Here is a 17495-nt window from a genome sequence, read left to right as displayed (position 1 = left end):
ATTAGAATATGATTGTTTTTTTTTTTCACATTTACTTCAACATTTAAGGCATTTTGCATCCACTGAAGCACGCACATGCTGTTTCTGTCACAATGAACTCATTCCTTTATGTATCATTAATGGCTGTTATGCCAAAACAAATGTAGTTGTAGTTGAAGGGCGTATTAGGGCCACATTAAGGGAGGGAAAAGATTTTCAAAATTAAAGTCATACATTTACGGGAACAAAGTTGGAAATTTACTCGATTAATGTTGTTAGCCTATAGTTACATCAGAAGAGAAGCAGCTGCCTGTATGAAAATGAGGAATGTGGAACATCCTGTGAAGTTAAACTTCCTTGTGTAGTCTGAAACACAGATTGAATGAGTATTAACTGACCTGCTTTAAAACAGTTTAACGAGGTCTCTAAATATCTGAATAGTTTTGTTGGGGCTTTTTGTATGCAGATATGAAACTACACATTATTTTGGCACATCAGCATCACATTGTCATCAGTATCAGGAGACAGACTCAAAGACTGTCTGACTTGGAGGAAGTTGTCTCTTTTGTGGCCGAGAAATGTCTTTGAGGTTTCCTCTTTCATAATTTTCACTCAGGCGGATAGCTGCTCTTATGATACAACTTTTCAGAATCATCATTTTAACCACTGCCTTATTCATGTTGCATTACAAATTTAATATCATAAATATACGACTTTAATCTCAAAATTTCAGATTTTTTTATTCTTCTTTAAGGTAATACTCTATCGTACATTATAGAATTTTAGACATAATCTAATTTCAAACAAAACGTAACAAAATAAAAATGTCAAAGACCATATATGAAAATAAGCAATTAACAAAAGAAACAGAGGGTTTATATAAAAACATTCAATAACAACACATTGGAAGAAATGCCAACTAGGAGCGATTATTTAAAAAAATAAAATACAATACTGATTAAATCTTGACATGTGAACCACAACATAAATATCTAAGATCTTGCATATAAACGTATGTTTTCAGTCTGCTTTCAAATGACTCACAATTAGAGTGAAGCTCAGTTCATGTGGATGAGAAGGACCGAACAATAATGACCAATAACGACTGAAGGCACCAAAACCTGACTTCTTATATATCCAAGGCATCGTGAGGAGACGTTCTTTGTTATCAGTCAAGTTTTAAGATAGCATAAGACGTCTGAAACATTTAGAATAGGAGTGACATGAATCTCAAAAGCAACACGAAGTCTTGTGGATTTTAAAAGCAAATATATGCAGGACATTTTAATATTTTACTGATAACATTTGTATACATCGTTCATGCAGTTTTCCTTTAAGAGGACGAATGTTCCAGATGGATTTATGCAGAGGAGCAGGAGGCGTGTCACACCATGCCTTCTTTAGTTCTTATATTTCTGTAGATCATCAACATGTATCCCAGCGCAAAGAAGAGGAAGGTGATGAAGAGGAAGAGGATGCCAGCCCAGGGCCCTGAGGGCAAAGCCTTCACCAGCCCGAGTCTCTCTGCTGGTACCATACTGCTCAGATTGAGCATGTAGCCCAGAGCCCAGCCTACGGACGCTCCTCCGGCCTGCAGACACACAAGAGAAAAGACACATTAAAACAACTGCAAAGCATGCACACACATCCTGATTTCAGCCACTTGAATCATGAACAAAAATGTTAACAAATAGTTTTTTTTAAATCTGACCTTTTTCTGGAATGAGATGGAAGGAAGCGAGCGCTCATCGAAACCGTATCCCTGCGTCAAGAGGACCTGAACAAAATTAGCGACGGCACAGACGTTCTTCATGTGTTTGGCCGACACCTTTGTCTTTTCAGTCATCTGTGCATAAAAACAGTAAGAAGAGATTTATCACATTAATTATTCTGCTTATAGGGTAGAAATTAAGGTCTAAGTTTGAGGTTTTTAAAACATAAACTTGTGTGAGAATCCTTAAATCTAATAGGCTAGGCTGAGAGAGCGGTGTGCCTGAGAGTACCTCAGAGATGCTCATGTTGCACATGAGTCGGATTGCCTCCTTCATTCGATTAGGTGACGTGAGGGTGATGTTGGTGAGGCGGTTGATGTAGCTGTGAGTGAAGAAGAAAGCAGAGAAAGCCTGTGGAGGAGAAGAAGAAAAGCCTGAGCCATTCAGAGCTGAAGAACATTACAAAGAGCCTTAAAGAAGATACTGCAATAACTAACTTTTAAATGTCAGTTTGATATATGTTAACGTCTATTCTGACCCATACTATATAATCAAAATATATGTAGACTCCTGTTTTTAAAAGTAAAGACTTCAGTGTCCTGTCTACAAAAAGTCAGCCCTCACCATGAAGCTTCCTCTCAGGCTGGGCTGAAATACTCCATCAAAGGAGCACTTAGTGAAGGAGCAGCTGCCGAATGAGAACATGTTTTTAATGTTGTCCTGGCAGGCGTGGTAATCTCCTGTACCCACTACTGACACAGACATCTGAGGGTCAAACTGGGCCGGTCTGTAGTCCTTAGTGCAGGAAGAATCAAAGACATCCTGCCCCAGCCTGATTGACATGTTGAACTGATGAGGATAGCAGGGATGGGACACCTGGGACTTCACACCTTGAGTCTGAAACAGAGAAATCAGGTAGAAGTGAAACTTTCTTCTAAATGTTATATAACAGTAAAGGAGAGTACAGCACACGGTACAACTTTATGGCTGACACTGACTGATATAAGGCTGGCTGATGGGTGCCATTTTTTGTAGTTTGTGCTGATATAAAAACACTTTCAACAAGAACACAAGATGTAGAAAACAATGCTTGAGGTAATAAGAGATAGGTGTCATTATGTAGTTTGCCCAGCAGAGTGTGCTCTGAGACATCGTTTTTCCACTGCTAGCGAAGCATAGCAAACTTTATGAAGACTTCCAGGTAGGCTGAACGTAAGAATAAAAATGAACCTACATATAAAGAAGCAAAAAAAGATCAGCACACCAAGGAGCTCCCTTTTAAAGGATTTGTTAACAAGTGACGTTTTGAGCCAACACGCTCTTCCTCAAACTTCTGTGATTGAAATGCTTTCCTCTTATCTGAGAAACAGGTCGTTAAGTTGATTAAATTGATTGTGCAACATCCCAACCTTTAGTCTGTGATATGGGTGTTCCACAAGGCAGCATTCTTGGACCCTTACTTTTTCTTTTATACATCAATGATCTTCCTCAAGTGTGCAAATATTCAAAATGCTTACTGTATGCTGATGATACTGTGATTTTTCTCTCTGACTCAAATCCTAATGTCATAAATTCAAAATTATCGTCTGATCCTCAGTTCTTACATGACTGGTTGAGAAATAATCATTTGACCATCAATGTAAAGAAAACTGAGTTGTAAATGTACTTTCACTCCCCCAGAAAATGTATTACATTCACTGATCCCATCACCTTTGCAAGCCAAGATCTTGTCATCACAAAGACCTACAAATATCTTGGTGTGCTACTTGATTTGCATCTTACATACCGTGAACACACCTCTAAACTAACTACTAAGCTCAGTCAGAAACGTTATGTGTATAATAAGATCAGATCATATCTCTCCTTCTCTGTTTCTGAAACGTACCTACATGCAATTATGTTTTCATCAATTTCCTACTGTCTTCCAATCTGGTCACTTACCACTAAGGAGATTACTGAACCAATAGCACGACTGTACTATTGAGCTCTTAAGATCCACAGTAACCTCCCAAAGTGGTCACACCACTGCTCTGCACTCACATGGTCCAACACCTTGACTTTCCAGAATTACATACACAGCCACGCTATTACATACTATTTTCAGATTAAAAGCAACACTTCATCAACACTCGCTGCACTTCTACCGACACATAATATGAGACAAGTGCGCCTCACTAGGTCAGTCTCACAGGCACTCATCCCAGTCCCTGCATACAAAAACAACTATGGTGGGAAGTCCTTCTTTTACACATACACCAAAATTTGGAATGACATTCCCCATCACATCAGAACTTTACCATCTCCCACATATTTCAAAAATACTACACTTCTCCACATTTACACCTGCACTCATTAATTGTTCATGTATTGTTCAAGTATTGTTCGCAGTATCTGTACTGTTTGTTTCTATTTGTCTGTATCTGCCTAGCCCATGCTAATGTCCTGTAAATGTGTTTGTCTTGATGTGTCATGACTGTGGTTTATGTTTCATGTTCTGGAGAACAGGAACCTGCTGGAAACCAGTTTTTTAAACTGAGTCAGGCCCGTTAAACTGTAACTTAATGTTACTTTTAAACTTTCCTGTATAATAAATGAAATGAAAACTTGAAAATGTATTTGTGAGTCGCCATCTTAAATATACATAAACAGACACGTGACCCCACACAGCTGAAATTCATTATTTTCTAATCAGGTACCAAAAAACCCCTCTAGAAATACATTGTTTAAGTATCCTACTATCATCAAGATACATTTTGATAAATAAATCCACAAGAGAATGCTAAGAAAGTCTCATTATGTCAAGAGAGAAACCCCTAAATACTGTTTGATTTTGTCAATTTTGTTTATGCGAGATATGCCTGGATGTATAACCTACTACGGCAGATTGGCCAGAATTTAAAAAAAAATGTAAGGTGTACTTTGGGGTTTTTATGCCTTTATTAGATAGGGCAGAGTAGGAAATTCATGAGAGAGAGAGTTGGGTGGATGACATGCAGGTAAGGAGCCATATGTTTCTCACATCTGCGTTTGATTAGTTCCTGTGTATTTAGTTTCTCTGTACCTTCCCTCTAGTGGTCAGTTTGTTGTCTTACCCTCCCGAGCCTGCTTCCTGTGATTTTTCCTCAAGGTTACTTTTTCCATTGTGACTTTTTTTGGACTTCGTAAATTAAGTTTTCTGATTTCTGTTTTTACCTTTTTGTCTTTTATTCAAATAAATAATTTAACTGTCTGCACCTGGATCCTCCATGTTAGTTTATTCCTCAAACGTGACACAGTCTTGTGCTGATGGACAGTTTCTAATCCAATTATGAAACAAAAAGTAGTTTTAGAGATATTATCAATGAATAAAAGGAGTTTGTAATTAGTATAAATATTGATGATTCAGCATGCATGCATGGAATTCAAAACTATTGTCCAATTTAATACTGGCCTAAAAATTTTTATGATGAAGGATCAACTAGCTAGGTAGCAGCCTAGCAGGTATACGAGTTGTCAGTTCATCTTGGGTTTACATGTTCTCACAGTCAGCGCTTTTTCTGCTCTGAAGATGAATCAATACCTGTGTAAAGTCCCTCTCATCCTCATCCGGTTTAAAACAGGGAAACATGTTTAAATGCACTTTGGATTTAAAGAAGCCGAGGATATATATATTATCAGGTTATTCAAAGGAAAGACAGTTGAGTGGTATTGATCCTCTCATGAGCTCTCTGCAAGGAAGCAACTAAGAACGCAACTTATCTTCTGAAATGTAAAACTATTCCTTAAAGGAATTGACGCCTGTTGGCAAGTTTACTGTAAAGAGATGTTATTTAGTTGAGGTTGACCTCTTACCTCTCAGGAGGTTAGGAAAAATAATCCATGAGAACAGTAGGAACAGTAGGAACAGTGAAAATGTGAAAACAGACGTACATGTTATTAACTGTACCTTGATGAGATTAGCCAAAAGTTTCCTCAGGAACTGGTCCTGTCCGTAGCACAGGAAGCTCTGGGTGTACAGTGTGTAGGTGTAGCCGTAGAGCTTCAGCTCCATGTAGTTGTTCTTGTCCTCCACCGTGTCAGACGTCTGAAACGTGATCTGAGTCGAAGCGCCGCCCAAATCCAGAGCTCCGATTGTGTCTCTGCCTGGATTCAGCCAACGCCCGACAAAACCGAACTGAAAGAGCGAGTCAAGATGGGAAAATATGAATGATGAAGATCAAGAAAGACACACTGAAGAGTGTCCACTCAGAGGGGAACACACATGAAAAATATCTACTCTAAATACTCCTGCATGTGGAATTATTTAGCCATGTAACCAGAACACATCTATAGCAACATCAATCAATGATTGTGTCAGTTTGTATAACACTGTATGTCAAACGGCTCCTACCAGGTGAACAACCAGCAGGTCAAAGGAATCAAAGTGTCTTCACTAACTGGATATGATTCATGAAAATCCATTTTTCTTTGAGTCCCAATTTGTACGTCTGCATGACAACACTCAAAACTAAAGAGGCCTTTCTCCACTGGTTCAGCGGCTAGTGAACATTTTTAGAAGTCTGCCTCCATTAATGTGGAGATATTAGATCCAGCTCCCCAACACTGAAGAGTAAATGGCAAATATCCTTTAGCTTTTATAGGTCTTCTCTCTTCTGTCTACTCAAAGGACTTTTTACACCGCAGGTCACACCTACACATTCACACCACGTTCACACAGTGAGGGCTGAGGCTGCTTTGTAAAGTACTGACTAATATACAAAAAGCGTGAGCAGTTTGGGGTTCAGTGCCTTGCTCAAGGACGGTTCGACATACAGGAGCTGGGGATCAAATCGCAGACCTCAACAACAACTCTACCACTGAGCCACAGCTGCCCTGCCTCCAAAAGAAACAGGAACTTACAATGGTTTCATGTCACACAACTGACAAGTGTAAATAACTGTGAGGCAGATTCAAAAATCACTCGACAGTACTAGCAAAAACTGCTGTCATTTCTTTTTTGTAAGAATGTTTTTAAACAGATTTTTATAAGATGATTAGTTTTTGAAGTGAATAAAAAATATTTGATTTTGAAATACTCCATTAATCCCTGACGGAAATTCTGGTTTCCACTGTTATTTTAGAGACATGCTTCTCACACACATAGGCATGAAATACACGCATGCACAAACAGGACCTGTGGACATGTGTTAATGGAGATATGTCAGAGTGGGGCTGCTACACACTGCTACGCAGGGAGTACACCAGAGTAGTTGGGTGTTTGCCTTGCTCAAAGGCACCTCTGCACTGTACCAGCTCTTGAACTGGTGACCCTCTGGTTCCCAACCCAAGTCCCTACAGACTGTGCTACTGCCGCCACCAAATACAACAGGATTAAATACATTTTCAAGACTAGAAAAGTTTTAATTAAATCCTATATAATAATGTAAAGTCGATCATTTATACATGACACTGCTACTTTTTGTCATGTCTTGTCAGTTCATACCACTTCCCGTGTTCCCAGTGATCGTTCACTGTAATTTGTTGTGAGATAGCTTCTCTTCTGTTTGTTTTTTTTTTAGTTACTTTTTGTTGGACTCAAATTTAAAATTAAAACATTAATATTTTGGACATTTAAGACAAAAATTCTGGAATTGGGTCCAGTTCCTTATTTTTCCTTAATGTGTCGCTTATTCTTTTATTCAAAGCTGTTGAACTATGTGTGGGTAATAATAAAGAACATTCATGAATGGAGCGTCTCTCCCATGACAAACGATGGTGGTACGTCTGCAGTACCCTCCTATAGTTACCAGCCTAACTAAAAAAGACTCTGATGTTGTTGCTTTTACCTCACTTAAGGCTCATATTCTGTTACAGTGGAAAAGTCATTATTCACCACCAAGCTATTCCCAGATCACTAATCTAATCTCTTTTCTGCCCATAAGAACACACATCTAGCACATCACTGAAAGGCAGTTGTGCTGGTCCTCCAGCCAGTAGGGCGTGCTGTTGTGTTTTGCCCTTCTGTCTTTGTTTGGTCGCTGGTATGGTTTTGACACAATGGTTATTAGTTTTGGTATATTTGTAACAGACTTTAACACCGTTTAGTTAAACTGTACATTTCCCTGTTTTTTTTTGACAGGCCTTAGGAGCCGGGTCCTGACACAGTCCTGTTTTTATACTGTCTCTATGAGTAACCAACGTCTTTACAGCTCAGTGTCAGTCTTAAGGGAGATCATTGTAACTGTATGAATATTTGTTTCTTGACAAGATTTAGATCTCACCTTGACAAAGTTTTCCAGTAAGTAGTTGACCGTGACCCAGCCGTACGCACCCTCTTCCCGTCCGCTCAGGATGGTTGCCTCTTGGAATTTGAAAGGATAAGACTTCAGTTTGGTTTCCACTTCCTTCAGGACTCGCTTGGACTCTGAGGCATTGACTATGCTATGAAAAAAAAAAAGTGGTCGGAGTTAAATGGAAAATGTAACAATATTAAATCCTTCTCAGGTTCATTTTAATGCATTAATGTATACTTGAAGAGCAGAGTGGTGGTAATAAAAGGCAGATATCCTGTCTTAATGGGAATCATCACTGACCTCAAGAGCCTCATTCCTGCAGTAGCTCCCAGATAGAGAGGAGTCTGGTGGTGCCGGAATTTGGGGATTTCTTTCAGGGCTTGTTCCAGGCATGCCTCAAGACTTTTAGCCGCCCCACCGCGAACACCGGCATAGCTCGATATGCCTTCACCTTGATAAGGAAAGAAAGTAGTTATGACGAACACAGTATGACCTTCATACAAACTGGACTTCCCTTTCTTAAAGGACATACAGAGATGAGGGTTCAGTGTATGTTACTAAGGAGACTCTGAAAACAAATCAGAGCCAGAAGAGGAATAACTGGCAGTGACTTAGGTGTCACGAACTGTCTGGTGAGGAAGTAGACCCTAAGAGAGCAACGGTCTTGCTCAAGACATGGCATGTTGAAACTGCTTCAGTTCTATTAGTTCATAGGATGAAGTTCAATAGGTTGAATATCAAATGTCACAATGAAAATCAAAAGAAAAACATGTTTTCTTACTTGTCTTTGGTGGTTCTTGACCCTCGGATCATTTTTACTAAATTTTTTTAGTATTTTTTTTTTTAAGAAATAACAAATGTGAGCAATGCACATTGATCTGCATCACACTGGTAGGACGGTTAAAGCTCAAACTTGGATATCTCCAGCATGGACAGTATAAATGACCACTCTCTCATTGAGTAAATAGGAATTTAGTCCAGGCATATAAAAACAAAAAGAGCGCAAGGGAAATTTAAAATGTACATGTTTTTTGAATTCAAGTATTAAGTTAATATGCAAAATCACATGTTTACACATATTTCCGTATTTGTATTCATGAATGTGCACTGTCCCTATTTTAAATAAATACATGTTCACTATTACAGAGGCTTGGACCGTCATCTAACATAAAAACCTGTGAGAGATTTGAAATCATTTGTGATTCAGTAGAGGTCTTTAATCATCCACTTTGCATAACCACAGGTCACAAACGGATGCAAACTGAAAAGCTCAGCTCAAACAGAGCTTCCTTCCAGGTTACAAGCTAACCACACATTTTCAATTAGTCAGCCGTTAGTTTGCTAGTGGCTTAAAGGTCACAGAGCCCCTGCAGAATCTCGAAGCTAACCAAAATCAAAAAGCATGTTAACATTAACCTGCTTCCTTCAAGACGCCTGTGAGGAACGTTTAGTTTACGTCAATTGTTGGCACCCGCTGTGGACAAAGCATCTCTTCGCTGATTCTATCCTGTACTTAACGCTGTTTTTTCCCCTCTTTACTTGCCTGTGCTTTTAATATCTATGATCATCTTATCTAAATTCTTTAGCACTTGTTTTTTTTTAATGAAAAGTGCGCTACAAAAACAATATTATTGAATTCTGGAACCGATTTATGTGTTACAATAACGCACACTGGACTAGGATATTTTCTGTTAACTACACGCTGTGAGGAGATTTATACTGAGCATTTTTTGTTGTTGTAAATATAAATAATACACATACCTGCACAACTGCACAGCTCCCCCATTGCACCTTTTGCACATTTTGTGTTTTCATATTTTTACATTCTGTTATATATTTTTTAAGTGCTTGTTGTATTGTTTTATCTTAGTATCTAAGTTGTCAGCTGGAGCACTGCTGTTTTAAAGCGTTTTACCATCTTTGCTTTAGTCCTTTACTTATTGATTCACACCAAAACACCAAGTTAAATTCCTCCTATTTAAATGTACTTGGTGATTTTACTTGGCCTTTTTGCCTTTATTGGATAGGACAGCTGAAGAGAGTCAGGAAATATTGGAAGAAGAGAGTGAGGGATGACATGCAGCAAAGGGGCGGTGGTCAGATTTTAACCCATGGCTGCTTCAATGAAGACCATAGCCTCTGCTCATAGGCCATAACCGCTAGGCTACACAGCCCTGTAGGTTCTGTTGGTCCATAGTCTCATTTTAGACGCTTCAATATTAATTTCAGTCTGTAGGCTAATACAATCCACTTTTCCCCTCTATGCTCTGGGAACAATTAGCTTTGAACAGCTGGATAACTTCTTCAAGAAGACTTTATTAACTATTCACTTTATTTGACCCACGTGTTTCATCTTATATAAATCCACTGTATATCAGCCAATGAGGCACCTGCAAAGGTAGGCTGGTTCGGTTCGTTGGTTAGACCAATAAGCATGAGGGGAGTGTCCAACAAAGGCATGAATGACACCAACAGCAACCAAGGCGAGCCTTATCAAGACTTCATGTTTTACCAATTCTAATGATAAAGCTGCAATGATTGTATTTATTTACTGTTATGGATGAAATTACTTACCAGAGCTAGAGTTAATCTGACAGAACTTCTCCTTAAGCATCAGTCACAAATGCTAAAACAAAATCTATGACTAAATTATAATTTGACATTTTAACATTTTTAATACACATTCAAAACTGCACATCTGGTAACATCTCCTACGTTTCTCTCTTGTCCAAGGTCTCTCTGGTTTTGAAGTTTCTCTGCTTGTTTTAGGAAACAACTCCCTCAATCATGATTCATTTGGCACTCACCTTTGGCATGACACTCGCTGTGCTGAGTAACAATCCCAGTGTCGTTCTGCTTGTCAGCCGGCCATTTGTAGATGTACATAGAGGTGTGAGACGACCCAGCATCCAGAACGATGCCAAACTGAAACAGTGTTAAATGTCAGAAAACCACGTGGTGAAAGAACATACAGCACAGCATGAGTTCAGCCTCTTATTGAAGCTGTCAATAACACTGCTCTAAAGGGATGATGACTCAACAGTTTCACACATAAACCTGCAAAAATAAACTGATTGTTGTTGGTGGGGGCTTTTTTTTGGCACTAAGCGGTGCAAACTGCCAATACGGTTGAAATGACAGGATGAGGCTAAAGCACAGTTGTCGTGTGAACTGTATTACAATTGAAACAATGTTTGCAACTTCTTCACACTCAGCCTCAAACTGTTGACCGTCTGCACAACAAAATGAGAGATGCTTTGTCATGTGTGGAAAAAGAATAACACTTCAAATTCTACCTTCATCTGATTGTATTGCTGATTTTACTTGAGACAGTTTCTATAAAACGTAAAACAAGCATATGTATCAGGGTATTTTCCTTAGTTTGGATTTGATTAGGAAGCAAAATTCCCCAAGAAGAGCCCCTGTAGTGCTCCTCCATTTTTCTGATCAACTGTTGTCCTCTCAAATGTGGTCAATTCTCATTCTGGTCAGAGAGACTTCTGCTGCTCTGTAGTACTAAGCAGAAACAACTCACCAGAGCAAGCCCCAGAGTAAATATAAATATATGGTGACTTGTGAAAATAACGTGTATACAAATAAAAATAGTTAAAATTGGGATAGAAGCAAGAAGGGAAGGTAGGCCGGTAAGGTTCAGTACTGCGTACAACTGATAGATTCAGTGGCGGTCCACAGTCCTGGCAGAGGGGAGAGCAGCTGCCTGCCAGAACCTACATTCAAAACCAGTCATGGTTCACAGCAAGAAAACACACCTGCTAACGTTATGTCATCCTAAACAAATTGTCTCCTCATTAATTGTTTCTAGTTGTCCCGAATTGCTTCTGCTGTGTTTTGATCCATTCTGGACAGATTCTATAGCTGTCTTTCTTTACTGCTAGTTAACGTGAGCATGAGTTCTCTCGCCAGCGCACTTTAGCTGGCTGATATCCAGTGCTGTGGGGAAATTGGCTGTCAGATGTTTGTTGCAAAACCTCCCAAGTAAAATGTGTAGCAGAAGTGATTATGATGTTTCATGACAATGTGATTCAGTTTCATATTCTGATTCAGGAAACTGTATTGACCTCAGAGAGGCAATTCAAATTCACAGCCCGTGTTAAAGATAGCACTTATTGACATAGAAATGTGACTGACAACAGATCAAGGAAAGAAAACCATGATGAAGCACTGACAAATTCTTGTTTTTCACACAAAACACATAAAAGCCAGATTAATAAATAACCTGAAACTTCAAAACAGCAGCTAAAACAACTACTACACAGACTGTGGGACTGCACACTGTGAAGCAATGACAGCTCATCAACGACTGTAAATTATGTAAATGAGCAACTATTACAAACTCTGACTTACTGTTTAAGTACTCATTAACATGTGCTCTGTCTCTATCTAAAAATAAATGGAAACAAAATAAGCAAGTAATTAGTATGTTAATTAGCCTGCAGAGTTCCTTGCCAGGTACTTATTGTGGGTTACATGATGAGGAGGAGTCTCAAAGCCTTTAGAAACCAAGTTGCCCATGCTGAGAGACTCTATGCAAACATAATTCCTGTCATCATTTGACTAAAAAGTTCAGTCTTACATTCTGATTTGGCATTACAACACAAGTCATATTGTTATAAGTACTGCTGTGTTTTAGCTCATTCAGCAATGTTGACTTTGTCTCGTTTTGTTCGCTCTTCTGCAGCTTCAAAGCATCACATTCTATTCAAATATTGATCCAAGGCAGCATACAGCAGATTAAAGATGATGTGCCATTTGTAAAACATTCGACAGAACAGTGCATTTTGTCCCCCTCTCTTTGTTTGATCACTTCCTCCTGCATAGCAGCTCTTAACCTTTGAGGTTGGCATGTCAGGCAATGTGGTATATCATTTTCTGCATTTAGCTGACACACTTAATGTCTGAGCAAGTTCTCCTTATGACAATATGAGGCTCACATTAAGACAACTGTATGTCCAATCTCAGCTGAGCATTTAACTGCAGTCCTATGAGCCAACAAGTTACTTATAAAATGTACTTATCATCTCATTTTTATCTTTTAACCTATGTAATCTATGGGACCTGTTTTAATAATCAACTATTTCAATTAGGAAATACTTTAAAGGATCCACATTTAAAACCCGACATCTGTATGAAACTTTGTGTAAACTACATTATTTCTATGGCCAGCAGGGGATGAGTCCACCGGTACAAATATAAGTCAGATTGTGTAGAAATGAGAAAGATGACCTTACTTCTAAACTGATTAATTCCCTCAGTAAACATTTCCATAAGGAGTTTATGGTCTCAACCTCAAGTTTCAAGTCTCCTTCAAAACAGGAAGGTGTTCAGTTTAAAAATGATGGTCCCATTTAGAGCCAAATTGATCAAGTGTGCTTTAGGGCATGCAGGGCTGCACTGAAATGGTCTTACCACAACCTAAAGTAATGGGTTATGTGAGAAAACACTATACGTTTTGAGATGGCTGACAATGGTATATAAATTACTTAATATAAATAATATATATTTGTAACAGTAAACAACGCCGTTATTTCCATTGCATTTGTTTGTAGAAAACCACACATTCCACACTGATGCTACCTATAACCATTGCGCATCTTTCCACTGAATCTTCCGGACGCGTCAATTAAACGAACATGCAAATAATATTCTTTGCATTACCATGTTATCAGAAGGGATCTCGGTCTCTGTAGCCGGGAGGACCACCAGCAGGATCCCGACTATAGCCAGAACCAGCAGCACCACCGCGGGGATGAACTGGACATACCGGGGAGCCATGGTTCTGCGCGCGCTCGGGTGCAGCTCTGCGTTAAGGCGCGTGGATCGAGCACTTATACTGAGTAATGAAAAAAAAAGGCATGCATTAAAAAGCTGACTGACGGCTGTGGGTTTGGTCTGAGGTTTTGATGCATTATTTGCATGGTAACACGGTAACATTCTACTTCCTCTCACGCTGCACGCACCCCCCCACACACACACACTCCCACACGCACACTACCGCTACCATAAGCTGAAGTGAAATCTAAGTAGGCTAAGGCTCCTGTAAGGAACAAGAGATGAGGAGTTTAACTTCACTGTCTTATGGAATGGTACAGGGTACTTGGTGCGAAGGTTTTTTCTTCTGCAAACACACAGCTCATATGCTGAAGGAATGCAAATATGACTTGATAGCCTTTCTGTATTTGAGGCACAACAGCCTTCCTCAAGGCTGAGTTTAGTTTATTTCATTTCTGTGCGTGTGTGTGCGTGTGTGTTGTATGTGTGCGTGCGTGCGTGCGTGTGTGTGTTTGTGTGTGTGTGTGTGTGTGTGTGTGTGTGTGTGTGTATCTGTATAAATGTATATCCGTGGGTATTTACAAATTGGGGTCCTGCATATGGGGCGCCGATTGTAAAGTTGCGCACACTACAAATAACAACAACATTTCTCCACATTTAGCCCTAAAAAAAAAATTTCATTGGCAAATATAAATGTTAAATATTATATCTAAATGTTGAATGTTTTATCTAAATGTTATATATAAATGTAAAAAATTCATGTCCTGATTCTAAATATTTAGCTACGTTTCTAAACATTTAGTTTACATTCTAAATATTTAGCTTTGATCCTATATATTTAGCTAAGATTGTAAATATTTAGCAACGACTTCTAAATATTTAGCTAAGATTTCTAAATATTTAGCAACGATTTCTAAATATTTAGCTAAGACTCTAAATATTTATCTAAGACTACATATTTAGCAACAACTTCTAAATATTTAGCAACGACTTCTAAATATTTAGCTAAGATTTCTAAATATTTAGCAATGACTTCTAAATATTTAGCTAAGATTTCTAAATATTTAGCAACGATTTCTAAATATTTAGCTAAGACTCTAAATATTTAGCTAAGACTCTAAATATTTAGCAACGACTTCTAAATATTTAGCAACGATTTCTAAATATTTAGCTAAGACTCTAAATATTTAGCTAAGACTCTAAATATTTAGCAACGATTTCTAAATATTTAGCTAAGACTCTAAATATTTAGCTAAGACTCTAAATATTTAGCAACGACTTCTAAATATTTAGCTAAGATTTCTAAATATTTAGCTAAGACTCTAAATATTTAGCTAAGACTCTAAATATTTAGCAACGACTTCTAAATATTTAGCAACGACTTCTAAATATTTAGCTAAGACTCTAAATATTTAGCTAAGACTCTAAATATTTAGCAACGACTTCTAAATATTTAGCTAAGATTTCTAAATATTTAGCTAAGACTCTAAATATTTAGTTAAGACTCTAAATATTTAGCAACAACTTCTAAATATTTAGCTAAGACTCTAAATATTTAGCAACGACTTCTAAATATTTAGCTAAGATTTCTAAATATTTAGCTAAGACTCTAAATATTTAGCAACGACTTCTAAATATTTAGCAACGACTTCTAAATATTTAGCTAAGACTCTAAATATTTAGCTAAGACTCTAAATATTTAGCAACGACTTCTAAATATTTAGCTAAGATTTCTAAATATTTAGCTAAGACTCTAAATATTTAGTTAAGACTCTAAATATTTAGCAACAACTTCTAAATATTTAGCTAAGACTCTAAATATTTAGCTAAGACTCTAAATATTTAGCTAAGACTTCTAAATATTTAGCTAAAATTTCTAAATATTTAGGTAAGACTCTAAATATTTAGCAACGACTTCCAAATATTTAGCTAAGATTTCTAAATATTTAGCTAAGACTCTAAATATTTAGCTGAGACTCTAAATATTTAGCTAAGACTTCTAAATATTTAGCTAAAATTTCTAAATATTTAGCTAAGACTCTAAATATTTAGCTAAGACTCTAAATATTTAGCTAAGACTCTAAATTTTTAGCAACGACTTCTAAATATTTAGCTAAGACTAAATATTTAGCAACAACTCTAAATATTTAGGTAAGACTCTAAATATTTAGCTAAGATTTCTAAATATTTAGCAACGACTTCTAAATATTTAGCTAAGATTTCTAAATATTTAGCAACGACTTCTAAATATTTAGCTAAGACTCTAAATATTTAGTAACGACTTCTAAATATTTAGCTAAGATTTCTAAATATTTAGCTAAGACTAAATATTTAGTAACGACTTCTAAATATTTAGCAACGACTTCTAAATATTTAGCTAAAACTCTAAATATTTAGTAACGACTTCTAAATATTTAGCAACGACTTCTAAATATTTAGCTAAGACTCTAAATATTTAGCTAAGACTAAATATTTAGGTAAGACTCTAAATATTTAGGTAAGACTCTAAATATTTAGCTAAGACTAAATATTTAGCAACGACTTCTAAATATTTAGCTAAGACTAAATATTTAGGTAAGACTCTAAATATTTAGCTAAGACTAAATATTTAGCAACGACTTCTAAATATTTAGCTAAGACTTCTAAATATTTAGCTAAGACTCTAAATATTTAGCAACGACTTCTAAATATTTAGCAACGACTTCTAAATATTTAGCTAAGACTCTAAATATTTAGCTAAGACTCTAAATATTTAGCAACGACTTCTAAATATTTAGCTAAGATTTCTAAATATTTAGCTAAGACTCTAAATATTTAGTTAAGACTCTAAATATTTAGCAACAACTTCTAAATATTTAGCTAAGACTCTAAATATTTAGCTAAGACTTCTAAATATTTAGCTAAAATTTCTAAATATTTAGGTAAGACTCTAAATATTTAGCAACGACTTCCAAATATTTAGCTAAGATTTCTAAATATTTAGCTAAGACTCTAAATATTTAGCTGAGACTCTAAATATTTAGCTAAGACTTCTAAATATTTAGCTAAAATTTCTAAATATTTAGCTAAGACTCTAAATATTTAGCTAAGACTTCTAAATATTTAGCAACGATTTCTAAATATTTAGCTAAGACTCTAAATATTTAGCTAAGACTCTAAATATTTAGCAACGATTTCTAAATATTTAGCTAAGACTCTAAATATTTAGCTAAGACTCTAAATATTTAGCAACGACTTCTAAATATTTAGCTAAGATTTCTAAATATTTAGCTAAGACTCTAAATATTTAGCTAAGACTCTAAATATTTAGCAACGACTTCTAAATATTTAGCAACGACTTCTAAATATTTAGCTAAGACTCTAAATATTTAGCTAAGACTCTAAATATTTAGCAACGACTTCTAAATATTTAGCTAAGATTTCTAAATATTTAGCTAAGACTCTAAATATTTAGTTAAGACTCTAAATATTTAGCAACAACTTCTAAATATTTAGCTAAGACTCTAAATATTTAGCAACGACTTCTAAATATTTAGCAACGACTTCTAAATATTTAGCTAAGACTCTAAATATTTAGCTAAGACTCTAAATATTTAGCAACGACTTCTAAATATTTAGCTAAGATTTCTAAATATTTAGCTAAGACTCTAAATATTTAGTTAAGACTCTAAATATTTAGCAACAACTTCTAAATATTTAGCTAAGACTCTAAATATTTAGCTAAGACTCTAAATATTTAGCTAAGACTTCTAAATATTTAGCT

General features: G+C 36.6%; 1 protein-coding gene across 1 annotated transcript; it reads right to left on the bottom strand.

The window, feature by feature from the left end:
- Positions 1-833: 833 nt before the first annotated feature.
- LOC132973817 (ectonucleoside triphosphate diphosphohydrolase 2-like) lies at positions 834-13840 on the bottom strand. The gene is made up of 9 exons (XM_061037429.1): positions 13619-13840; positions 10750-10867; positions 8243-8393; positions 7931-8090; positions 5617-5844; positions 2316-2588; positions 1983-2102; positions 1691-1825; positions 834-1570 (listed from the first exon to the last, which is right to left on the bottom strand). Exons 1-9 carry the CDS (start codon positions 13733-13735, stop codon positions 1364-1366), a joined length of 1509 nt encoding a protein of 502 aa, XP_060893412.1. The 5' UTR covers positions 13736-13840; the 3' UTR covers positions 834-1363.
- Between the last annotated feature and the right edge of the window lie 3655 nt (positions 13841-17495).

Source organism: Labrus mixtus, chromosome 5, assembly GCF_963584025.1.
Source record: "Labrus mixtus chromosome 5, fLabMix1.1, whole genome shotgun sequence".
NCBI lineage: Eukaryota > Metazoa > Chordata > Actinopteri > Labriformes > Labridae > Labrus > Labrus mixtus.
The sequence above is the reverse complement of the archived record's forward strand: the minus strand, read 5'-3'. Positions and strand labels throughout refer to the sequence as shown.